We start from the raw sequence: 27,907 nt of genomic DNA on the forward strand, positions 1-27,907 counted from the left end.
ATGGCGGCAAGCCTGACCCAGCATAGTTATATTTATAACCCAGCAGAATTTAAAGTGTAACTGTAAAAATATGATCAAGATCCTCCTGATTAAAGAAATTCAGATCATATATCACAACACATTCAGAAGTATTTATCTAAACTCTCAATTGCATCCTCTTTTGTGTATTTTCGCCACTCATCTAGAATCTTGTCCTGGAATGTTTTTTCATGATACTCTTCGAGTTGTTTCTGGAATCTGCACACAAACCACTTCCAGTAAGGCAGCTCAGAGAGATCAGGAGTGATGCTCCACTTTGAATAAACTCCTCCTGCTTTTCTGTATTCATTAAATGGAATCCACTGATCTGATGATGTAAAGCGTTTAGGACTTAATACTACAGTTGAGCAAAAATCTGTACATAGATTCTGTGTTTCGTTGTCATAAACACCATTAATTCCATTCACTCTATGGAAGGGAACACTGTGATCTCCATCATGGTTTTCTATATTGGTGCAGGTGGCTTTACAAAATGGACACTGAATCCAACAGCATCGACAGAAATGGTCAATCAGAATTTCATCTGGTTTCTTGTTGAGATCCAGTTTTATATCAAATGTATCTGTGCTGAAGTCTCTGTTTATTTCAGTTATTAGAGATGGAAGTTCTGTTTTTATCACCTCTTCTAGGAGTTTATAGTCATCAACATCATCATGTTTGACTCCACTGAAGTCCTTCACAGAGAATTTCAGAACATATGAAAGCTTCTTTGTGAAAAACTTTAACCATAAATCAACGTCTCCACTGTTCACTTGAACATGTTGAGTAGATTGATGTGCTGCTGTCATGATCCTCTTTTGTAGGAGATCAATGTTCTGTTTTATATTGGGTTGAACTTTGATACTGAACTGATCTCTGATATACTGACTGACTTCGCCAATGATGAAATCCTTGAAATGATCTTTGGGATAATTAATGTAGTCAATGAATGCTGAAAAGTTCTCATCTTCTGCCAGCTTCTTCATGATGTGTTTCTCCAGATTTGATCTGTTTCCATTCAGTGATGGACAGTTTGATCTGATTTCATCTGCTAAATCTTTGGCAGTCTGTTTATAGACACTCTGTTCAATGGGTCTCTTCAGTTTCTGACAGATGATCTCACCAAAAATAGCAGCTGATGTTGCTCCTTGGCAGTATTTCTTGAAAATACTATAGTATTCATTCCTCTTCTTCTTCAGATAGAGGACAGGATTATTGGCTTCTCTGAACATTCTGTGTTGATCAGTGATTGTCTTTTCTGCTCTCTTGAATATAGAAAATACAAAATCCATGAAGAATTCATTCTTGAACACATAATTCACAGACTCTTCTTCATATTCTGTTATTCTTTTCTTAATGTAATCTGTGAGTTGTTGAATGTAACTGATGTTGTAGCCCAACTTTGAAATGTTAAATGACTTGATCATCGTGTCTGTTTGCTGAACAACATCTGAGATCAAGTTTGTTATTTGTATTTCATCATCTTTAGAAAGAATGAAACCAAGCTTCTCTTTTGCCACTTTGTACACATTTTGAACCTGTCCTGTAAGTCCACTGGATTTTTTTATGGGTGATTTCTTTACCATTACATAATTTAAATAGTTTTTAACATGGAGAATGCAGTAGTTCTCATTTATGTGTTCTACAGAGACACTTTTATTCATTTCACTCAAGACTATTCTCACATCTCCCAGTATGTCAATGTCTTTAATTGGATTATCTGTGATGATCTTCTTCACACACTCTTCCCAAAACAAATCAAACTCTCTCTTCAGTATTTCTTCATTATTTTTGTCTTTGAGTTTTAATGCAAGTTCTTTGCTCTTTTCTAAGAGAGTGTTTTCATGTTGTGTCCTCTGAGCATCAGTCTTTCTCTTCAGCTTTTGCTGCTGAAGAGTCACATTTAATTTCTTCTTTGTTTCTCTCACAATGTTCTCCTCAAGGTCTTTGATTTTTAATTCAAATGATGTTTTCCACTGAATCAGTATACCTTTATCTGGGTCTCTTTCAAAGAATTCTGACATTGAGTTTTTCACTTCCTCGCTTTTCTCCTCCAGCTCTCTTTGAATATAAGTGACCTCAATCTCATTATTAATTGCTTCATTTTCTGTTTTGCTGTGTATTTTGTTCTCCATGTCCAGCATAGCACTGCGTAGAGTCCAGGTCCACTTGCTGTATTCTGTCTCCAGTCTCCTGTATACTGAAATCTCCAGAGAATTACTGAAGCTGAACACAAATCGTTCATTCAGTAAAGCCTTCCAGAGATCTTGAATTCGATCATGCAGATGTGTCAACCGCATACCGTTTGATTTTGAGGCTTGTAAAAGAATAGTTTCTTTTAGTTCTTGAATATTCTCACAGTAGTTTGGGTTTGGTGGTGCCATTGGTGGGCTTCCCTCCCACAGCTGAGCAAAATACTTCACATCCTTATGTACATCAAAATTAATGACATCACTGAAACATTCTGCATCAGAGTCTTCCTCTTTGGCGGCAAGTTTTGTCATTTTATCCAGTGTCTTCTGCAGTCGTCTCCTTCCCTCCATGTTTTTCTCTCCAGCTGTGACGTCTGAAACGTTCTGATGTACAAACATACAGCTGGGATTCAGTTTGACCTTCTTCATCCTCAGAAAGGCCTGAACAACAATCTGAAGAATATCCTGCATCTCAGCTGGGTTTTCTCCAAAGATGTTGATCAATGTCAGATTACCAAGACCCACAACAAATGTGGCCAATTCATTGTCATGATGTCTTGTGGATCTTCCAGACAGTTCTAGAGCCCGAAGACCCTCAGTATCAACAACCAGAATATAATCAAACTTCATCTGATCTTTCATCTCCTCTGATACTCTGATCAGCTGCATGAAAGCTCCTCTGGTGCATCGTCCAGCACTGACTGCAAACTGAAGTCCAAACATGGCATTCAGCATGGTGGATTTCCCAGAGCTCTGAAGTCCTAAAACTGACAGCACAAAGACTCTCTGGTCTCCCAGTTTCTGTATGAGTTCAACTAGAACAGCAGTGATCCAGATCAGAGGAACATGAGCAGCATCTCCATCCATCAGCTCCAGTGGAAATCCAAAGATCATCATCTCGGCTGTAAGATTTGGGAGAGAAGAGAAGTCAAACTGTAGGTCTGTCTTATTCTTCTTCACAGATAAACATGATTCATAGATCTGACCGATCTCTCTCATGATGTGCTCCAAACCAAAGCTTGCTGCTTGAAGTTCTTCAGATATTCTCTCAAGTTCTGTTTGTTTGGCTTTGAATTGTTCTGATTTATCTTTTTCTTTCAGTTTTAAGACTGTTGACCACTTGTCATTATATTTGTGATGTAGAGCAGAAAGATCAGCTGAAGTATATTCATCCAGGTGCATTCGGAGCCATTTGAGAAAATATATATTCACATTTACATTGTATAAGTCCATTTGTTTAATAAAGAACCTTATAAGGTCACTTATGTAAAGTTTATGTTGCTGTTCACGAATATTCTTCATTTCTGTTTGTTTTCTGCTTATTTCTTCTTCTATGTCTTCCCCTTGAGGTCGATGAAGTTCTTTGTTCTTCTGACACCACTGATGCCAGAGTTTCCCCTGACAGGGCAGAAATGATTCTTTGATTTCTCTCAGATTTTTTTTCTTCAGTAAACTCATCATCTGCTGTGCTGCTTCTCTTCCTCTCCTGCAGTCTTCATCATCTTCCTCATCTACTCTGATATCTGAGTGTTTGGACAAATCTTTAAGTCTGAACATGTAAGCTGATGCTGAAGATGAGAGACACTTATTTAAAGTTTTTCTGAGTTCATTAGCTACTTCTGACTGATTTCTGTCCTTTAAACCAATTTTATATTTTCCTTTTCGTCTCTCAGTGAGTGCAGATTCATTCCCAGTAAAAAGGCAAATAAGTGGCTTTTTGTCTCTGTACAAGTTTTGAATCTTTGTTGCGTTTTTGTTTTTCTCATCAAGCTGTGTCAGAAGAACAACATTGACTGAAGACATTTCAGTTTGAATCTGCAGTTGTTTCTCATTGTCTCCTGCATCACCATGAAGATTACAGAAGGCAACACAGTTATTAAATTTATCTGTGTCTTTTCCAGATGGGCAGAACCAGGCGATCTCCACCACTCCATCCATCAGTAGTCTGGTTCTGCTGCTGCCTGGACAGTTCCTGTGGAAGAACGTGTTGTGTTTCTCATTGATCAGATTGTTCATCAGCTGAGACTTGGATGAAGACACAGAACCAAACCTGAAGAACGACACCATTGGAGTTTCTGCTTTGTACACTGGCTCTTCTTTACTGATGATTTCATTGTTAGTATTTCTCATCTTCCAGCTCTTGTTGATTTGTCTGAATGTCCAGAGAGGAAACTCAATCTGTTGTGTGAATGGATGAGGAACAAGAAGAGGAAGAGCAAACTGACACTGTGAGAGTTTAGTGACCATCAGCTGCTTTAGGAAACTATCAGCACAATGAAACACGGCCATCTGAACATCCATCAGGTGAACTGGGTCTTTACTTATCAAATTATTAGAAAAAGACACTTCTTTAAAAAAATCCCCAACATCTCCAGATTTGTCATTTTCTGTTTGTGGTGTGTGATGTTCATTGGTCTTATTAATATTAATGTATCTTGCTCTGTAGTTCATCATCAGTAGTTTCTGTAGGAAAGTCTGAACCAGCTCTTCTTCATCACAAGACTCACGGGACTGTAATGAATGTGAAGATATCTGAAGAACATCTGCAGCTCTCAGCTTGTTGTGGAAGTTTTCTTTAAGATAATGCCTGATAAATAGATTGTGCATTTGTTTTCTCATTTGCTTCCTCTTTGTGTTGAAGACTTGGGCCATATTTTGTTCAACATCCTTTTGCTGTTTCCTGTAAAATAAAATTGGTATTTTTAAGTTGCAGAGACTTTGTCTAATAGGCCTACTTAATGCTTCAGCTTCTTTTTATGGTGTGTGTTTACATTTGTAGATTGGGGTTCTGTTGGTTCTTTTGGTTGGGACCAAAAAATTCTGCTCTGCTTGCGTTTTTTTTTTAACCGAGAACCTAAGGGGACCAAATCTACCCAGGTCAAAAAGACATAGTATTAAATGAACCAAAATATACTTAAAATATAAACAGAATGTTTATTATACATTTGTTTTTACTTTCCTTCCCCACCAGCATTTTTTCATGATTTTCACAAAAGTTGAATGCCTTCAAAAAAATGTTCTTCTTTAAATATATAAACATACAATATATCACATGAAAGAACAGACCCTCTGCTTTCAAACAAAGTTTTTTTCATCCTATCTTCATTTGTTCTCTTTTATCACCTCTCAAATATGGGTAGTTTTTTTCAAAAACACCAAGTTTTGAGCAAAAAGCTGAGATTGCATTTTTGTGAAAGACTTCTGAGAGATATCAAATTCAGAGCAATCCTCAAAACACGTGCTGTTTCTGCCTTTGCATTATATGATGGACGAATTTATAAGTTATTTATAAGTACAGTTAAAGAAAGACAGAAATAAAGAGTTTCTGAAATACTACAGTGCAAGGGGGGGGGTACAAATGTATTTTAAAAGGTAATGATGACAAAGAAGTACAGGAGTGCTGGGAGGTGATTACAACATCAAAAGACTCCTTGTGTAATCTTAACCCCCAGGGGTCCAAAAACGCGGGGACGCGTTTTGACGTGTTTTCTCCTTATCATAGCAGAATCAATTTAAAATACTCCATCATTAATAATCAAACACTTACGTGTTTGACATCATTTGAAACTCTGAAGGGTCTTCTTTAATTAGTGTACATTCACAATAACAAGAGATCTTTATGTTTTTGTCAAATAAAGAAAATAAACAGGGTGCGCATTCAAACATTTCTGTCTCCACCAGCTGTCTCTCAAATCACGTTACAGAAATTGGTTGAAACTCCGTGAATACTCGTCACACAAACATGATACATATATCCAAAGAAAGCCTGAAATGTCTACTTTTAGACAAGCTAATTATAATCAAAAACAAATATTTCCTGTTTATATAATCTGCATTGAAGTAAAGAGAGTACCGTTTTTCCTGGCTGAGCTCATTATCTCTAATTCGTTCACGCCCACACGCTGTTGACATGGTAATGAAGAGACAGCAGTTCCAACAATAATAAACAAAGCGTAAAGTTTTATCAGATTTAAAGACTTTACCGCATGTTTGGACTAATTCTCTCGGCATTAAACAAAACATGTCAGGGCCCACGCATACTCGTAATCACACACTAGACTTAATTCTGTCACTCGGACTCAATATTAATGACATCGAAATATCACCCCAGAGCGATGCCGTTTCAGACCATTGCCTTCTGTCATACACAATACTTCTAGATAGGACCGCTCAGTCTACAACATGCTACAGATTAGCCAGAACAATAATTTTCACCACTAAAGATAGCTTTATTAGCACTCTTCCAGACCTGTCTCAAATGAAACATGTAGCAGATAACCGTGAAGATCTAGATATTATAATAGAAAACCTGAACAACGTCTGCTCTAGCACGTTGGATGCCGTTGCTCCCATTCGAAAAAAGAGAATCAAAGAAAAACCGCCAGCTCCATGGTATGACCATCATACTGCAGCACTTAAAAAAGTAGCTAGAAAAATGGAAAGAAATTATAGAAGCACAAAGTTAGAGGTATGGCGTTCAGCATGGAAAGAGAGTGTTCAACACTACAGACAGGCTATTAAAACTGCCAGATCTACCTATCTCAGTACGCTTATTAAAGAAAATCATAACAACCCTCGTTTTCTATTTAGCACAGTTGCGAAACTGACTAGAAACAAAGAACAAACAGAAACCAATAGTAAACTCCAACACAATAGTGATGACTTCATGAACTTCTTTACTAACAAAATTATGTTTATTAGGGAAAACATTGAAACTACGCAAGCAGCCACCACTCTACCCAATAGTACATTTTCCACTAGATTACCAAACGAACATCTTGAGTCATTTAATCCTACTACAGTAGAAGAGCTCTCTAAACTAGTAACATCATCCAAATCATCGTCCTGTATATTAGACCCCGTTCCCACAAAATTACTAAAAGAGGTATTTCATGTAGTGTCAGACACGGTACTTAATATCTTTAACTCATCTCTAGAATTAGGATACGTTCCAACAGTTTTCAAACAAGCAGTTATTAGACCGCTCATTAAAAAACAAAACCTTGACCAGGGAGATCTTAATAACTTTAGACCAATCTCAAATCTACATTTTCTTTCTAAAATATTAGAAAAAGTAGTGGCAAGCCAGCTACGCACAATCGTAGAAAATAATAATACATATGAAAAGTTCCAATCAGGATTCAGGCCCCACCATAGCACAGAGACAGCGCTGCTTAGAGTTACAAATGACCTCCTATTAACATCCGATCGTGGTGAAATCTCAATCCTTATATTACTAGACCTTAGTGCAGCCTTTGACACAATAGATCACACAATCTTACTCAATAGACTAGAAAACTATGTTGGTATCAGTGGTCAGGCTTTAGCCTGGTTCAGATCGTATCCAACCAATGGATATCACTTTGTTTATGTAAATGAGGAAGAGTCATATCACTCCCCCGTTAAATACGGCATACCTCAGGGATCAGTTCTAGGCCCTATCCTATTCTCGTTATATATGTTACCTCTAGGAGACATTATCAGGAAACATAACATAAGTTTTCACTGCTATGCGGATGATACCCAGCTTTACATCTCGTCGCATCCTAGCGAAACCCACCAGTTTTCTAAGCTAACAGACTGCATTAGTGATATTAGGGACTGGATGGCACAAAACTTTCTTATGCTAAACTCCAATAAGACAGAGATACTTATTATTGAACCGAATCGCTACAAACATAATATGTCAGATTACAAGTTGCCCATAGATGGCTGCACGGTGGTGCCATCTTCCACGGTTAAGAATTTAGGCGTAATGTTCGACAGCAATCTATCTTTTGATAGTCATATCGCCAACATCTGCCGCACAGCATTCTTCCATCTTAGAAATATCTCAAAAATACGGCATATGCTGTCAGCATCAGACGCAGAAAAGCTTATACATGCTTTTATGACCTCTAGAATAGACTATTGTAACTCGTTACTCGGGGGATGCCATGCAAATCAGGTAAACAAGCTACAGCTGGTTCAAAACGCCGCCGCAAGAGTGCTTACTCAATCTAAAAAGTATGACCACATCAGTCCAATTCTGGCATCTTTACACTGGCTACCAGTTAAATATCGCATACAATTTAAAATATTACTAATCACCTACAAAGCCTTAAATGGCCTAGCGCCCTCGTATATTAAAGAACTACTATCAGAATACAATCCATCACGTAAACTGCGCTCACAAAATTCTGGTCACTTAATTATCCCTAGAATATCAAAAGTGTCTAAAGGTGGTAGATCCTTTTCCTACTTAGCCCCTAAGCTCTGGAATGATTTACCAAATAATGTTCGAGTATCAGACACAGTCGATCAATTTAAATCTAAACTTAAGACATTCTTCTTTAAAGGCGGAGTCCATGATGTTTGAAAGCAAATGTTGATATTTGAAATCATCTAAACAAACACGCCCCTACCCCAATAAAATCTGGACCTTCTGTTGATAGACCCGCCCCACACATACGCAACCCGGCATTTGATTTGATTTGATTGGCTATAAGTGTGTTTTGGTAGTCGGCCCGTCTTCTTTTCCAAAGCGTTTTTCAAACATCGTGGACTCCGCCTTTAACAAAGCATTCACATAAAATGTCCAGTAAATGTACTTTTCCCGCAGTAGTTAGTTTGTCTAGAACAAAGCACTAACATACCTCATATGGGTAATATACTATTGCCGCAATAGTTAGCCTGTCTGGAACCGAGCTGACTTGAACCACTATAATGTTTGACACTTGCATTGCATGCGAACGGCCCCTACGCTATTAGAATTCTGTTTTTCTCTCCCTGTCTCGTCCTCGACCACGAGGACCATGAGACAAACAGACCCAGTTCCGGTTGCTGTGAAGATCATTGCATCACTGATCCACTGGCTGTCCTTCAACGTGATGACCAGCCGATGCCCGACCAACGACCACCGGCTAAACCAGTTTAATTCGCTTACCCGCCTCCTATCCCTACCGTTTCTATATATATATAAATATATATTAATTCCTCCCAAGGGTTTTTGTCCTTCTAGGACTTTTTCCCATTGGTTTTTTTTCCTAGAGGGTTTTTAGTCCCAGGGAGAGTCAGCCAACTTTGGCTTAACTTAGCACTTTACTGTATACGTTACATTATTAATATGCTCGCTTGTACGGTTTAACCGCTTTCTCTACTTCTTATATTATCTATTGATTTTCTGTGTTCTCCTCTACATCTTCTCATGTAAAGCTGCTTTGCAACAATTAACACTTGTGAAAAGCCCTATATAAATAAAATTGAATTGAATTGAATTGAATTGAATTTAATAAACTTTATACACACACGTGAGGAATATCTTCATTTAACATTATGTCTGGACATTGAGGAAGAGAAGCGTTTATCTTTAACGTTACCTAAGAAAAAGAACAATGGAAGACGCAGCAATGGAGGAAGATATATTCCTGAAGAAACATTTGTCTTCATTTATATTTGGTATCATGTAATATGTTATGGCTTGTGCAGTTCAGCCTACATAAGCAACCTTACCAGACTGCACGCTTCGGATTGAAAAACTTTCGCATTGTTTACAAACGAGTACGTGTGATCACGTAAGGGCGGATTTCATTGTTACATGCTGTACAGTGTTAGACACTAATTCGCTTTCGTATCATTCATGGCAACTTTGACTAATGCTGCACTGGGGGATCTGCTGTAATATGTTATTGTTTACATGCAACGCATTCCATACATTGTGCTTTACACGCGACACTGTTTTATTATGAGCTCCGCGTTGTTTACACGGAGACGCGAGCTCGCGCACACGGACGCCACGTGCAATGTGTTTTTAAAGTTCATACTTGCTTACAGAAACGCGTTTAAAAAAGAAGCTAGACGATAAGGGGATGGGCATCTGAAAACAGTCATCTGAAAACAGCTTTTTATATAACTAATCATTGCAGATGTTTATCTGAGATAGCCTACTAATTTAGTTTATGATCGTTTATCTGAATGTAGTGCTATCATTTACCCATCGGTTATGTATGTAAGGGTATTTCTGTGGACAATTTATGCTAACAGCTGTTCATAACTCTCTTACAGGTCTGCATCCCTCTCATCAGTACAAAACTATGAAGTGGAAAAACATATTAACACTTTTTGTGCATAAAGTTATAAGGTAACATGAGCCACATGAAGTTTACAGCTCTGTTGTTTATCAGTTTCTTAAGTTAAGTTTTTTAAATAGGGTTAGTTTCCAAATAAACTGGTAATGTCCTACTGACCTTCATTTCTATTTTGATTATATTGTTAACTTCTTAATAAACCTCAAACAAACATGTATACATTTGTCCTCACATTCTTTACTGTAGTTCCCTCCTGCCTCATTATGCAGCTCATTATGCGAGCCTTTGTTTGCTAGCTGTCAATCAATCCTTCTCACATACGCCCCCTCTAAACAAAAAGTGTCTTACAATTTCTAAATCAAAATATTGGTTTATGTGAATGAGTAGGCAGGATGTTGTCACATCATTTTAAAGAAAAAACTCTAAACTACTAGATTCTGTTTAGGAAAGTCTTGTTAAAACATGTTTAGTATGGGTTTAGTGGACTTATATCAGTGACTTAAAATTTTAGCTTTTTTAAAAACCACGCATTAACCTTTTTCTCTCAAAAATACAAACATGTACATACATGTAGCTCATATAATATTTTAGCCCAGTTTGTGCTGAACACAGTGGTATGAGACACTTGCCATTATTATGTTTTAAAGGAACTGAAAAAAGACCATGTAAGAGCATGTCAGAACCTCTGACAGTGTCCCAAAATGCAAAGAACAAAGAAAAGGGCCGCACTTTGCATATAAAACGTATTTTTATTGGCACAGACGCGTTTCGGCTTTGCGCCTTCCTCGGTGTGCTTAAGTGAATGAACATTCCAAACTCATTCATATATTCCTACCCTTCCATACACCCACACAATCGACCAATGATAATGTAGTGTCATCCCATTCATTCAATCATTCAATTAAAACAATCATCATTTTTTGTTTTCTAACACATTGTACACAGAACTACAACATAAATACACCAAAGTTACTCAGATCAAATGAACCAATAACAATTTTTTACAAGAAACAAGTCAATGACAATTCTTCGTTCATGCCATTAGGTGTGCATGTATTCAAATTAAAAATATACCACGCCTCCCTCTGTAGAAGGCAGTTCTCACGATCTCCTCCTCTAATAAGCCGACTAACTGTTTCTAAACCCATAAACCTAAGTGTGTTAGCATCATGTCCTGCGCTGTTAAAGTGTCTTGCTACTGGGGACCTTTCATCATTCTTCCTAATGTTACACTTATGTACACAAATTCTGGTTTTCAATTGGCGTTTAGTTTTGCCCACATACAATAACCCACATGGGCATGTCAGTAAATACACCACGAAGGAAGTTAAACAAGTGATTCTGCCTTTCACTCTGAACGTCCTGTTTGATTTTGGATGAGTAAAAGTTTTTTCAGTGAGCATGTAATTGCATGCCACACAATTAAAGCACTTAAAATTGCCGTCTGGGATTTTGAAAGAAAGACATTTGGCATAATTTCTGTTTCCTTTCGAGAACAGTCTCTTGACATTGCGTCAGAAGCTGATGTTATATATGGACCGTCTTTAGGCATATCCTCAGATTCTTTCTGTTTACTTTGTGATTGTATACTTTGTGATTGTTATACTTTGTGAATCATCGCTGTAGAGTATTGCGTGTGTAGGCCACGTCCCTTACACATGTTCCGGCTGACATTTATGTGGATATATTGCTTCGCTCCTCAAGGAAAAAGTTAAGGGAAGAGAATTGCCGGAGATACACACGCACTGCAGAGAGAGAACAGCAGTGCAAGGCGCTCCGCCCTATAAGCTTCCCCCACCCCAGAGGTGTTCGAGGCTATGGAAGCAGGGCAGCCACGTGCATAAGCATCATACCATGCACACATACATAGATGATTCCACTTTCAGTCAAGTTTATGCAACATTTGACAATTCTAATTTGAATATGTAAATCCTTAGTCGGTGAAGTTGAACAAGCCTTCAGATTTGAGTGAACTAATATTCAGCCAAACACAAATCTCAATTTTTCTTTGCACTTTTGCTCTTTTTGGGACCTGTTAAATGCACCCTAGAAAAAGCCAGAAAATGTCCTTCTTTCAAAGACACTGTAAGTATGTGTTATGTCACAATCAAATTTCTAAGTTATCAGGGCTTGACATTAACTTTTTTTGCTCAAGTTTCTAGCCACTCACCATTTTCACTCGCCACAATTTTGTTGTTGGGAAAAATATATTTAGATTAAAATTGACAATTTGGCATGCTTAAAGTACTTGATTTAGAGTAGTTTTACTTGATTTAGCTGGATTAAAAACCCTTTTAACTCTTTCGCCGCCATTGACGAGATATCTCGTCAATCAAGAGAAAACGCTTCCGTCTTTCCGCAATACCGCTATTATCCACCAGGTGGCCACCCTTCCGCAACTTTTTAAACCCAGAAGTATTGCCCTATGGCAAGCGGCTGCATGTCCGTGTCTGTTTTAAAGATCGCATTGAATGGGATCTCTATGAAAAGTCTCTCACAAAAATGGAATTATCTCTGCTTTTTGCTCAAAATGTGGTGTTTTGCAGAAACCTTCCCATATTCAAAAGCTGATTACAAAAGAACCACTGAAGGTAGGATAAAACTTTTTTTTTTTTTTTTGAAAGCAGAGGGTCTGTTCTTTCATTTGGTATATTGTATGTTTATATATTTAAAGAAGAACATTTTCTGGAAGGCATTAAACTTTGGTGAAAATCATGAAAAACGCTGGCGCTGGCTGGCAACTTTTTTAAAAAACGCTGGCGGTGAAAAAGTTAAATGCAGATTGACCACACAAATTAAGACTACATATATCAGCTTCTATATACCTGGTACTGTATATCACTATAGATCATATCATATTTAGTAGGCTAAGGCATGAATGGAGTATCTTCCAATATAAAAGTGGTTAAGGGGTGTATAAGATTACTGGTATTCAAATAAACGCTGGGCCTCTGGTACGGCCCGGGGTGTGGTCATGCCTGGGGTGTGGTCATCACGGACAAATAAAGGCCGGTCTCAAATTAAGGCCAGGAAAAAATGACTGTGAATCCCCGTAATTGCCTAAATGCATTCAAGTTCATCACAATGCACAGCTGCATACATGGCAGTAGCTACATTAGATCAGTGTCATTTAATGGTAGTGACGGACCTTTCAACAACCTTGAAAACAATATATATTGAAAACGAACTTGTGGAGCATAGCCAAAAGACAATTTGAAAAGTGTTTTAAAATATGCAGAGAAAAACTCAGATGAAAAAGCTACAAGACCTTTAAACATTAACTCCAGGAGAATCCGATACTGGAAGAAACAGAAGGATGAGCTGACAAGATTAGTCGACAAGAGCAGAGCAAGTGTAGCTGGATGTGGGAAAAAAAGTTTGCCTGGAGCTAGAAAGAAATCTACCAGAATGGATCAACGCCATGCGTGTAAAACACAACCGAGTATCAAGAAAAATGATACAAAATAAAGTGTTGGAGATTCCATGAGTGATGGAGGAGATTCGTTTGTGGCTAGCAGGGGTTGGCTACAAAAAATTCTAGACTGCAATGGTTTCTCATTTCGACGTCGCACTACCATGGTCCAGAAAGACCCAGATCTACTAACTGAGAAACTTGTTTCGTATGTTGACTACATAAGCACAGTGGTCAGTTCTTAAAAGATTTTAGAGAAGGACTTTATTGCAATGGACGAGACTGCAGTTTGGTTTGACATGGTGTCTCCCACTACTGTTGACACACGAGGAGCAAAAAGTGTCGCTCTAAAAACCACAGGACATGAGAAAGCCATCTTACCACTGGGGAGGGGGACGGCACCAAATTCAAGCCGTATGCCGTTTTTAAAGGGGCTATTCGTGACGGGAAGGCGATGCAGAAGCAGATCTCCAGTGCAGTAATCGCCACTTCTGTGAATGGCTGGATGAATGACAACCTCAAAGCTCACTGGCTGAAGTCTGTGGTGGAAAATGTAACTTCAACCCATGGCTGCTGGTGTGGGACTCATACCGCTGCCACATCAGTGCCGCCATCAAAGAGGAACTAAAATGTGTCTACAATATCACAACAGTGGGATCCCGGGAGGCTGCACTAAATATCCAAGCCCCCGATATGATGTGGAACCAACCCTTCAAGGCGTGCCTGCACAATGCCTACGATCCGTGGATGGCAGGTGATGCAGATAAAGAGTACACAGCGCCCGGAAATAACTTAAAAGGCCCCGCCCAACACCTGCTTGTGGACTGAGTGTCGCCGCTTGGGACAACCTGGACGTGTATATGATCTAAAAAGTCTTTCAAAGTTTCAAACATCTCAGTTATTAACCCTCATTTCGTTCAGTGAGGTTTAGTTTTACATTGGCACTATAATCTTATTATCATATAAGTGTTAATGTATTAACTAACATTAAAAAACAAAAAAACATACATTTGTTTAAGTACTTGTTTATCTTTTTTACTGTTATGCTGTTTATGCTAGATAATGTTAAGCTACAACTTTTGATTTTAATAAGTAAATGTATTAGAAAATGTTGAAATTAAAGCAACACTATGTAGTTTCCATGTAAAAATGACTTACAGCTCCCCCATGTGGTTAAAAAGCGCAACAGTGCCTGGTATCAGACACTCTTCTGCAGGCAGGGTGAGGGGCGGGGCTGTGTGCTCTACCCTCCACCACCACTTTCAGAGTGTGCTTGTAGCAGCTAGGAGGCTGCTCAGGTTGCAGCAACAGTACAATTTGTCCAATTAAAAGTTGTTCTATCACTGAAATAATTTTAGAGACATTATTTAAAGGGAAAAAAACTACATAGTGTTGCTTTAACATTACATTAATAAATGCTTTCATTTTTAATCATTTTAACATTTGGACCATTACCATTACCTAGATAGTAAGTTAGTTTATTTTAAAGGCCTGAAGAAAAACAAAAATATTTCCTGAAGTGTGATATAGTCAGGAGGCCAAAACTGATATTAAAACTTTGTCGGACACTTTTTGGTACAAGCATACAACCTATCCAGTATTAATATTTAACCCCTCAACATGTGTTCTAGCCAGGTTGTCAGCTTAGTAAATGTTTTTTTTTGACCATTTTAACATTATATTCTTAAAAGTGGTAAAAGGGGATCCCCCCCAAAGTGCTTCCATTTTCTATGTCCTACTGTAATTTTGGGCAAATGTGCAATATAATCCAATTTATGTGCAAGCATGATCATTAAAAAATAATAATCAATAAATACCACAAGAGTACCACACCACATTGGGCACTGTTGTGTCAGCCTAGCTGTGATTTGACATGAGGCAGCAGATCCAGCAGAGTGAACAGTCTGAACCAAACTTTCTAATCATGATGGTAAATGGTAAATGGACTGCATTTATATAGCGCTTTTAACAGACCTATGGCCATCCAAAGCGCTTTACAATTAGCCTCACATTCACCCATTCACTCACACATTCATACACCGACGGCGGTGTCAGCCATGCAAGGCACCAGCCAGCTCGTTGGGAGCAGCTGGGGTTAGGTGTCTTGCTCAAGGACACCTCGACACTTGGTCCAGTGGAGCCGGGGATTGAACCACCAACCTTCCGGTTTGTAGACAACCTACATGAACCACTAGGCCACTGCCGCCCGATGATGATGAAAAAGTGGCAACGGCAGCTGGGATTGATGATTAATGTTGCCCACATAGGGGCTGCACATAAAGAACAGTTTGTCTGCAAACCAGGGCTTTGAACAGGTTTTTTCCCAATTGGTTCGTTCCGAACAGAAGCAGTATTTTAAAGTTTCCGGTTTTCAATTCTACCCTAAAACTGACGTTCCTGAACCGGTTAGAGCAAAAAAAAATGAAGTTCCCGAACAGGTTAATAACGTTCCATGTCAGCTGTGGGACATACAAATAAGTATGCTGATCATTAGGACATTAACCCTCTGGGGTCCGACCATTTTGGGACACTGTCAGAGGTTCTGACATGCTCTTACATTTGGTCTTTTTTCAGTTGCTTTAAACATATTAATGGCAAGTGTCGCATACCACTGCGTTCAGCACAAACTGGGCTAAAATATTATATGAGCTACATGTATGTACATGTTTGTATTTTTGAGAGAAAAATGTTTATGCGTGGTTTTTAAAAAAGCTAAAAAATTTTAAGTCACTGATATAAGTCCACAAAACCCATACTAAACATGTTTTAACAAGACTTTCCTAAACTGAATCTAATCGTCAAGAGTTTTCTCATTAAAATGATGTGAAAATCATTCTGCTTACTCATTCACATAAACCAATATATTGATTTAGAAGTTGTAAGACAGTTTTTGTTTAGAGGGGCCGTATGCGAGAAAGGATTGATTTACAGCTAGCAAACAAAGGCTCGCATAATGAGCTGCATAATGAGGCAGGAATGTTGGGAACTACAGTAAAGAATGTGAGGACAAATGTATACATGTTTGTTTGAGGTTTATTAAGAAGTTAACAATATAATAAAAATAGAGATGAAGGTCAGTAGGACATTTTCAGTTTATTTAGAAACAAACTCAATTCAAAAACTTAACTTGTATAAGAAACTGATAAACAACAGAGCTGGTCATGTGGCTAATGTTACCATATAACTTTATTTCCAAAAAGTGTTTTTCCACTTCATAGTTTCTGTACTGATGAGAGGGATGCAGACCTGTAATAGAGTTATGGACAGCTGTTAGCATAAATTGTCCACAGAAATACCCTTACATATATAACTGATGGGTAAATATCACTGATAGTACATTCATATAAACTATCATGTACACAAACTAAATTCAGAACATCTCAGATAAACATCTGCAGTGATTAGTTATATAAAAAGCTGTTTTCAGATGCCCATCCCCTTATCGTCTAGCTTTTGTTTTAAACGTGTTTCTGTAAGCGCGTATGAACTTTAAAAACACATTGCATATGGCGGCCATGTGCGCGGGCTCGCGTCTCCGTGTAACGCTGCACTCATAAAAACGGTGTCGCGTGTAAAGCGCAATGTATGGAATTGCCTTGCATGTAAACAATATGGAATCATTTTACAGCAAATCCCGCAGTGCAGCATTACTCAAAGTTGCCATGAAGGATACGAAAGTGAACAACTGTGTCTAACACTGTACAACATGTAACAGATATCCGCCATTACGGGAGGTCACGCGTACTTGTTTGTAAATAAGCATGTAAACATGGAATCATATTACAGCACACACTTAAAGGGATAGTTCGGCCAAAAACAATATTAAACCCATGATTTACTCACCCCCAAGCTGTCCGAGTTGCATATGTCCATCTTTTTTCAGACAAACACATTTTCGGATATTTTAGAAAATATTTTAGATCTTTCTGTTCATTAAATGTAATGTTACGGGGTCCATGCAATAGTCCACGACCTTCAAGTTCAAAAAAGTGCGTCCATCCTTCACAAATTAAATCCAAACGGCTCCAGGATGATAAACAAAGGTCTTCTGTGGGTAATCCGTGCGGTGTTGTTGTAGAAATATCCATATTTAAAATGTTATTAACGTTATAAACTAGCTTCCGGTAGCGCCGCCATCTTAGAGTCATCCGCATGCAGGATGAGCGCTTACGCAGCGTACAGAGTTTCTCTGCTGCTGCTCGGTGCCCCCGCCCTCCGAATTTGTCATACGTCACTAAGAAAAGTGCGTACACTACGCTAATACTCTCTCCTGAGTCTAAGATGGCGGCGCTACCGGAAGGTAGTTTATAACGTTAATAACATTTTAAATATGGATATTTCTACAACAACACCGCACGGATTACCCACAGAAGACCTTTGTTTATCATCCTGGAGCCGTTTGGATTTAATTTGTGAAGGATGGACGCACTTTTTTGGACTTGAAGGTCGTGGACTATTCCTGGACCCCGTAACATTACATTTAATGAACAGAAAGATCTAAAATATTTTCTAAAATATCGAAAATGTGTTTGTCTGAAAAACGATGGACATATGCAACTCGGACAGCTTGGGGGTGAGTAAAGCATGGGTTTAATATCGTTTTGGGCGAACTATCCCTTTAAAAGATACAGCAGTGCAGGCTTACTGAAAGTTGCCATAAAGTATATAAGTGAATAACTGTGTTTAACATTGTACAGCATACAACAGTGAAATCCGCCATTACGTGAGATCGCGTCCTCGTTTGTAAACAATGCAAAACTTTTTCAATCCGAAGCGTGTCGTCTGCTGATGCTTACTGTGCGTAGGCTGAACTGCACAAGCCATGAGCATATTACATGATAGCAAATATAAATAGTATAAATTAACTGTTACTTACTTCCAATATCCTCCTCCAGTGCGTCCTCCATTGTTCTTCTTAGGTAACGATAACGATAAATGCTTCCTCAATGTCCAGACATAAATGAAGATCTTCCTCACGTGTGTATGTATAAAGTTTAAAATCCAGACATGCGGTAAAGTCTTTAAATCTGAACTTAAATCAAACTTTACTTTTTAATGTTCGAGCTGCTCTTCATTACCATGTATTACTACTAACTAGTTACTAACCCCTAACCCCAGAAGTGAGAGAGCAGTTATGTTAGGATAGAATTATTAACTATAGTGATATGTCAATTAAATATAGTATGTGTTACAACCTGGTTCATTAATGAAGTCAAATAGCACCATAGACCACCATCTACAGTTCTACATTTCGGCTTGACATTAAAGTTTTATAACTTGTGCATCATTGCACTGTCTCTCCCTACAAGCTTTAAACTTGACTTGACTCATTCCCATAGATAGGGGTACTGATAGATAGAACTTTTGGGATACTATGTTATGTTTCCAAGCTGAAATTCACTTTGAAAACTGGTTCTCTTTAGGCGGAGATTGTTTTTTTCATGTTCTAGTTCTGTTTTCTCTTAAATTGTACAATAAATGTTCATTTTGACACTTCAGCAGGCATCCCATGAGTGTTTGCTTTCATTTGATACCATTTTTATGTATATGGTCCTTGTGGTTGTGGAGATTTTAAAATTTATTGTTGGATTGTCGAGATGAGCTGGAAACCAAAAAAATTGTCCTGAAATCGCTTGCACAAGTAAAAAAAATAATAATTCAGCTTGACAACCACCCTAATCTCTTACCTATAGGTGTCTTCTAACAAAAAAAATAGGGTGACAGCTTGTACCAAAACATGTCCGCAAAAGTCTTAACGGAAGCCCTTTTCAGAATTGGCCCCCTGACTAATAGGCCTAATAGCATCAGACAAAAGCTGAGGAGAATAAATATGCAATGACCTCGTTGTCATGTTACAATTTCTGTCTTGTTATATGTGTCTTATAGTAAAATAATAATTAAAAAAGTTTAAGGCCTTAAAGCAGTCGCAGATTATCCCTTGTGGTACCGAAAATGGTATTAAATACCGCAAAATTTCCAGGTATAGTACCGAAGTTAGAAATTCTAGTACCATGACAACGCTAACATCTAGCATTTAAAGACAGTGACGCGATGGCCAAACGCACACAAAAAAACCCCCACAAATTGCCTCATAATTGAAGCACTTTGTGGTATTCTTGTAAAACCTTGTTTACTCGGGTATATATCTGCACAGTTAGTTTATTAAACGCAGGTTCACACGCATGGGAAGGCATTCCTTTTTGTTGCTTTCATAATCAAGACGTGACTGAGTGATGGCGTCTGTTAACAAACACTACGTTTTTACGCACATCAGGCATTGGGCATAGGACTAAAAGGCATCAGGTCTCACTCAATCAGACATCAGATAAAACTGCCTTGGACAGAAAAGCATCAGGTGATTTTACACGCCCCTTCACATGACGTCGCTATTGCAAACTTAGCGGAGATCAATAAAGACTTATGAGGGCACTTTGTTTCTTTAACTGTGTATTTAATTGTAGCCTTGACATTGTTGTTTCTTTTCTCACTCGCCTCTGTATTACAATGATTTAAGCACGATTTTACACATGATCACGTCTTTTTGTGTGACGTCACTTTAAAGATATCGATTTTTTTACTGTTTTTCAAAGAGGTTTAGTTTAATTATTTATCATGCACATTTCTACAGTCGCTAGGACAGCCCACAGTGCTGTACAGAGGAACATTAAAATGCAGAAATACAGCAAAACATGGTCATTAGGCTAGAAAGCTGTACATTTTTTTTTTTAAATAAATAAAACCAGTGGTGTAGTCTACATGATACGCAGATATACGCCGTATACCCACTAGGAATTGTCAAGGATTTCCGTATACCCACTAAAAATAGCGTGAGGGTGCGTAACAGCATGGTTTTGTGACATTTCAAACTTTTAGTCATAATTCAGATGTAAAGCACTGACCAGTAGCATGCTACACTTGCTACTTTAGTGGGTTGAAATGCATATACATATTAGGCTATATATTTGGTGTGTTGTCTTCCTGCCGAACTGCGTGATCCGATCGGCGTATGAAATCAAATTACTATAGCGACGCGAAAGTGACTGGGGAGCAGACTGCTGTGGCGCCACAAGAACCCATGAGAGTGACAGCAAAGTACAGCGAGAGCGATTCCAGTTATAACATGGAGAAATCTGCTTTGAATCGCTCTTGCTGTACTTTGACATCACCAAGAGGTCTGCTTAGCGCCAAATGAAGTCAAACCTGCAGTGTAGCTGCTCACGCGACACTGTAAACAAACAGTGAAGTGAACGAGTGGAGCAGTGCTGCAACATAAAATCCGGAGAGTTAACAACGCACATGTGAGTAAACAACATTTAAATCATCAATCCAGTTTAATACTTTATCTGTAGGTAAGGCTCCAAAATGCAATAAAATAAGCCTTGTGTTTATGTCCTGATGGTTTTTAGCTGCCTTCAGTTCCTCTTTCAGCATGTTTGCTTGTGCTTCACATTGTTAAACTTCCCTTCTCTGTGTTCATATATATATATATATATATATATATATATATATATATATATATATATATATATATATATATATTCAAGATGTATGATTTTAAACTTCTGTGAGGAAATTCATGTCTGTGTTGATGTTCAGTTCAGACTTGCAAATTCAAGATGATATTCTTCACTTTGGTTTGGGGGTCTGGTATTAGGCTACATGATAATCTTGTAATAATAATTAAGTAAAAGCCTATTTTCATTTTTAGACAATGCTTGTATTATATGCAAAAAATAAGTTTATTAATCAATGACTATGCAAATAAGAGTTCATTTATGGTCATCTTAAATGTGTATTAATTAAAAACATTTACACCATTAAATTGCACATGGTAATGTTATCAATAGTTATCAGATAATAGCTATTGAAAGAGTGGATTTAGCTACGGATTAAAGATTGTAAACAGTTTATTTTAATTAACAGTTGAGTAACTTTTGGCCCTGAGTTAGATGTTGATTAACACTAAACCAGTCTAAACATCAGTCCAGTTTCACCAGCTGTAAACCCCTGTTATAGAAGTGTTTCAATAAAAATCTAAAAATTGATAAGCCAGTCCCTCCAGAAAAACGCGATTGCACGATTTATTGCATAATCAGCCAAAGTCCGCATATTTATGCGGGGCTGCATTTTTTCCAAATACGACGCACTTTCGCTGCATTAATTACAGATTTCCACACACAAAATATGCGGCGCTTGCATGATTTCATAATCCCCGCATTTTCGTAGCAAAAAGTCACATGTATATTAGCGGAAAGTTGAAAAATTTTGCATTTACTTCACACAAGCGCAGCCGTGTCCTCTGTTGCCATGGGAACATTATGAAGTGACGTGATTATGTGACGTGAACATCATTGCCGCTTTTGCAAGTTTCCGCAGTTTTTGCAAGTTCCGCAATTTTCGCAAATTCCTGCAATTCCATCGCATAAATTGCATAAATATCCCGCATATTCCATCGCATTTTTTAAGAAAACGTGCCGCAAAATCGAGGTTTTTGCCCGCAACAATCACAAAAAACTCTGTGTTTTTCTGGAAGGACTGATAAGCAGCATGGATGGCTAGTGATGGGACAGTTGAAGCAAGGCTTCAGAGCTCATGTCGAAAATAAATAGGCATGCCAGATAAAGCCTTGATTTGAGGCTTGTGTTGTTTACGTAGAAATCATGTGACCAATGACAAATGAGGCCTTGATTCTGGATAAAGGAGTTTTAAAAGTCGCCCCACGTCATGGGTGTTGTGGCGTTTTAGTGTTGGATAGGTATTAGGAGTAGTAGAAGCAAAGTGTTGGAGAGTTGATTATTAGTTAAAGTATGTCATTAGAAATTAGTTATAGTATATATATTTTGATTAATTATTAGCTATATTATATTATTGTTGGATTAGTTAGATACGATTAGTTGGATTGCTTTGGATTTTTGTAGGGAAGTGCATTTATTTATTTTTATTTATTTATTCACTTAGCTGATGCTTTTATTCAAAGTGACTTACAATTGCTATATATGTCAGAGGTCGCCCACCTCTGGAGCACCTAGGAGTTAAGTATCTTGCTCAGGGACACCATGGTGTATCACAGTGGATTCGAACCATAGACAGTAAAAGAAATGGACACAGCGACCCCATTGGATTCAACGGAGACAAGTGAAGTCGATTAGAAGCACGCACTTACTGGGTGTCGAGCGTACTGCGCAGACTCAAACTGAGCTCAATGACGTAGATGTCATGTGAGCAACCTGTCTGACAACTGTAAGTCTTCTAATAGCCGTGCCATGAGAAATCTGAATCACCCACAGAATCTTGCAGAGACGGTGAGCGTGAACAGTAGCAAATTTTGGTAAGTATTCTGATTAATAATCTCCCTTGACTTTATGCCTTCACGTCCACCCGATTGGATGAATATTACTTTCAGTGCCCACCCCCCATTAGGAGCATGTTTTAACTCGTACGGTGGCCGTGTCATGCCAAGATTAACATGGCTTCCAGTACAAAGCAAAAGCAATGAAAATTAATGAACAATTTACAGTGTCCTTTGCCTGTGATCCATCAAAGCACACAGATGTATGTTAAACATGGAAAAAGTCAGATGGTCATGATATGTCCGCTTTAAATCACATACAAAAGCAACCATAAATGTAGCTTTGACACTCCTTTTTCATCGACGCGAGGAAAAATATCCCAGGGGCTGTTAACACATCACGTTTACACCTGGCATGTAAATCCGTCAATTTTGTCCACTTTCGACCGCTTCTCTCCAAATTACTGACGGGACGGTTAGTGGACGAGTCCCTCTCCTGTCATTTACTGTAAACATGAGCGGGAGTAATGATGGGTTTAAATGGACACAAACTAATATTATCTCAGAGTCCAATGCTTATGTTTTAAGTAAACATGTCACATGTCCGTGAGAGCGTTCTCTGCTATTGCTGAAATAAAATCGCTCAACTTTCACACGCTTGTAAAATGAAACGAAAGACGCGCAGATCAGTGGCATTAGTTTTATCAATGAAAGGCTAAAAATAGGGCTGTCACCGTGTGTTTGTGCTAGAGGTCAGAAAATATGAAAAACATTTATCTCAGCACCTCAGATTACATAAATGGTTGGAGAGACGGCGTGTGGTTGTTGGAAATCATTAAACCATATGCGTGTTCACACTAACAAGTGTTATGCATAATAACCATGCTATAGTTAGCCAAGGAACTATAAAACTTCGAGTTTACACCATAGACTGCATAGATTTAAATTAATATGCTGAATTACCTGTGGAGAAGATAGAAAGCAGGCAACTTCGGTGTCCCTTGAGCCTCATGATCTTGGAAAACTAACATTACTCTAATATTGACTTTGGTCTTGTTGTTTTTCCTGTCGCGTTGTCGTTTTAAATCTCTTTTTCGCTTCCTTGGCGACTTGTTTTAATGTCCTCATGAATAGTTCTTCAACAGACTTTCAAATCAAAGCATTAGATCGCGGAATCATCACGGTCTGCGGCTATTGTTTAATTCGAAGGATTTCAGTCTATGCATGTCGCATATGGAGGCTGCATACGTCATCAAGCCTGGTTTATTTAAATTAACTGAGCATTACATTCGCAAGTCATAAGCATATTACATCAATTTACAATTAACTTAGAATAATTGTCAGCTTTATAATTGTTAATATTCTGAAATAAGTCTCAATGACGTTTACCGCCTACACATGCAACCTCGGGAGGCTTCAGCTAGCGGCCAGCGTGAGTGTAATCTGAAAACGCGAAAGGCGGAGCTTGAATTTCAGGAATGTCCCTCGTCGGCGAATGTATTTCAAAGATGGAGGCACAACATGGATTCAGCCAGTCGAGCGACTCGCCCGTATGTTAGAATCTAAATAGCAGATTCTACACACGAGAATACTTTGATTAGTAGGTGGAAGTAATTACACATAAATGAGCACATACTTTTGAAAGAACACATGGGTTTTTGCTAAGAATTAACTCAAAAAACTACACAGTGGGTTTTAACTAAGTGATGTACTGGACAGAAAGTTCAACTCCTGTTGTGGATGTGCACCGTGACAGTGCGCTTTAAAACATGTCCAGTCAAACTTTTATGTGTGTGACTGACCAAGCTATTGCATGTATCTACATTATCTGACATAACTTCAGCAGACTACTGAATAGAATTGACTTTGTCAGTGTTATTCAGCAGCAATGCACACACCATACTGTACATATAAAGTAGATAAATATTACTTTATCTGTTGTCTTAAAGACTAAAGAAAGGCAGTAAGGCACAATAATATTTTCCCAAACGGTCCTGATATGTGAGAATGTTAACTAATACCAGCTACATGTAACTCTGTGGACCCCATTGACTTCCATAATAGGAACAAAATAACAATGCAATGGGGTTCATCAACTTTCTGGCTAAGATTCTTTAAAATATTTTATTTTGTGTTGAGCAGGAGAAAAACTCTGAAAAACTGAAATAACTTTAGGGTGAGTAAATTATGACAATTTATTAAAAGTGAAATATTCCTATTATTAAATGGGGTTTTGTAGCCTGGGTTCCAGCCGATCTTCATTTTGAGGACAGGAAGATCGGTCTGGGGTTTCTGCGTTGAGGATCTACTATGCGAGTCTCAAAGCTGGTCGACCAATCAAATTGTCAGGGTAGGCTTTATACGTTGATGGACAGATGATCAACAGTAAGGTATCCAACCACGTCACCAAAGAGCATGTGTGTTGAATCTATTAACAACGAAATGGCTGCCGCTGTAGAATTCAGATGTGTGGATTCTGACATTGAGTCTGTTCTAAGAGATATCGACAGAGCATTGATTTTAAGAGGAACAGAGAAACGCGATCAAGGCATTTGTTGATCGGAAAGATATTTTTGCCGTCCTTCCTACGTGATTCAGCAACAGTTGATTGGACTTATGGAGAACCAAGTTAAAGAAGCAACTGAAATGGGTATCATGGCGATGCAACTCGGCGTGCACGACGAGATGGATATAATTAGCGGTCGTTGCCAGCTTCTTTTCTGAACCCCGGAATCATGGCTGCTGAATAAGTGGAGTGACATGCTAGGCTCTGATATTTTTCAAGCAAGCGTAATGGGTATCGTCGTGGATGAAGTTCAACTAACGTACAAATGGTAAGAGATAGTCGTACTGTATGACTTAGTATATCCTTCATGTTGTGATATACATGAAATGTTGTGAACATAGTAGGTGTTGATGTACGTTCACTTACTCAGACTTAGTATAATCACAATGTTAGTGTCATTGTAGCGAAATAACTAGCAGTTCGGTCAGGCTGCAAAAGACGCCATTTCAACATACGTCACACACTCCTTTACTCCTATTGGTGATAGGTCTATCCAATTGAGTGCAGAGGCATTTTTCGGTTGAGACACATCTCATAATCATAGCCTAATGGAGCGGTATCAGACTCAAATTCTGACTAGAATTGAGTATGACAACGTCAGGCTAAGGGTTTTGTTTATTTTTAGGCAGAATTAAGAAAAACAGTTAAAAATGAAAAGAAGACAGAGTTAGACATGACAACAAGACGTACAAGGTTTCTTTCAGAAGACACCATGTCAGGGACAGTCAGATACAGAGCAGTCCAGTACAAGCCGTGCTTAATATTTTCTAAACCAGTATTTATTTTCAGTTTAATTTTCTGATTGCCCCTCCTGACTGGTTCTTGGTCCCCCCAGTGCCCCCTGGAATCGCCCCTTCAGTCAAAGCACAAGCTTCATAACATTAAGCAGCTTTACGTTTTTTCTATAATTTTAGCTAATAGCTGTGTCGTGTCGTCCTCTCACCTGTTCTCAGTCAAGATTCAATGCTCGTATCGCTCTCTGGTATTTCTTTTGGTGTTTATATATGAGAAGATAACCCATTGAACTTGCCCATTGAAGATAACCCATTGAACTTGTGACAGCCTGTACATTTTGCACCTGACTGACTGTATTTTCATCCTACTGAAGTAAATTCGAAAATCACAGCATCCTTTTAAACCATAGTGCCTCAGTGCCGGTGATGTGAGGTGTGTTCGGCTTCACAGCATTGCGCGGTTTGGCGGGTTGCCATTTTTTAATCATGCATAGTAATGCTATATGCCGGTCTGCGTAGCTCAACAAAGCGTCAAACACGCACCAAGTCTTTACTGCCACAGGCGCTTGTTACCCTACCAGACATCCAAATGCCGCCATAACCACAATAAATAAACCCACTTGATCCACATGATGACGTTTTCGTGATCAATCATCGATGCCACTGGATGTCATTGGATTTGGACTGGTTGTTAATTGATTTGTTTGCTTTTTGTGACCTATTATTTTGGCTTTGTAATCTGGAGCCACCAAGAAAGAGGAAATCCTCCCATGTCTGGGAGTATTTTGAAATTGTTGCTCACAATAAAATAAGTGTAATTGTTATATTTTACTTTGTTAAAATATTTATAAATCACACTTTATGGTCTTCATGTCTATTTTTTCATGTTTCAAATGGTAAATGGACTGCATTTATATAGCGCTTTTAACAGACCTATGGCCATCCAAAGCGCTGTACATGTTGCCTCACATTCACCCATCACACACCGATGGCGGTGTCAGCCGTGCAAGGTGCCATCCAGCTCGTCGGGAGCAGCTGGGGTTAGGTGTCTTGCTCAAGGACACTTCGACACTTGGTCCGGTGGAGCCGGGGATGGAACCACCAACCTTCCGGTTTGTAGACAACCTACATGAAACACTGAGCCACTGCCGCCCCAAGGTGAAATGCTTGTTAGGGAGCAATGCTATATGAAGCTCCGGCATTGAAGAAGGTCCAATCAACCTTGCGCTTGTGACAAGACCGTGGAACATGCAGCAGAAGTTTATTAGCGGATCGTAGATTTTGTGTAGGCTTAAGAAGAAATTAAATTAGATACATTTTAAGCAAACCAAACCTGCCCTGTGTGAACACATTGTAATTGTCCCGCAACGCAGAAACAAAATACTTCATGTTAGATATTATATTATATGTTGAAAATCAGTCAGTTAATATAACGTGGAAATCTATAGCCAGTTTAAAAGAGACAGGTTTGAAGAGCTATTAAGGGTTTAACTATACTTTGTGAATTTGTAAACATGTATGAAAGTTAACATGAAATAAAGTTTGTCTGTAATTTCACAACACTTACCTTGTTTTTATCTTGCATGTTGGTTGTGAAGAATGTTTCATGCTGTCTTCACAGCCTCTTAGT

General features: G+C 38.4%; 1 protein-coding gene across 1 annotated transcript; it reads right to left on the reverse strand.

Moving 5' to 3' along the window:
• LOC141351212 (interferon-induced very large GTPase 1-like) lies at nucleotides 1-27,907 on the reverse strand. Its single transcript, XM_073857791.1, has 2 exons — nucleotides 27,845-27,907; nucleotides 1-4,890 (listed from the first exon to the last, which is right to left on the reverse strand). The coding sequence occupies exons 1-2, from the start codon at nucleotides 27,883-27,885 to the stop codon at nucleotides 123-125; spliced, it is 4,809 nt and encodes a 1,602-aa protein (XP_073713892.1). The 5' UTR covers nucleotides 27,886-27,907; the 3' UTR covers nucleotides 1-122.

This window comes from Misgurnus anguillicaudatus, chromosome 19 (genome assembly GCF_027580225.2).
Source record: "Misgurnus anguillicaudatus chromosome 19, ASM2758022v2, whole genome shotgun sequence".
Taxonomy (NCBI): Eukaryota; Metazoa; Chordata; class Actinopteri; order Cypriniformes; family Cobitidae; genus Misgurnus; species Misgurnus anguillicaudatus.

Coding starts and splice junctions, on each gene's coding strand:
- LOC141351212 (XM_073857791.1), bottom strand. CDS start 27,885: ATGAAACATTCTTCACAACCAACATGCAAGATAAAAACAAG. Junction 4,891..27,844: donor ACATGCAAGATAAAAACAAG/GTAAGTGTTGTG, acceptor TTTATTTTACAG/GAAACAGCAAAAGGATGTTG.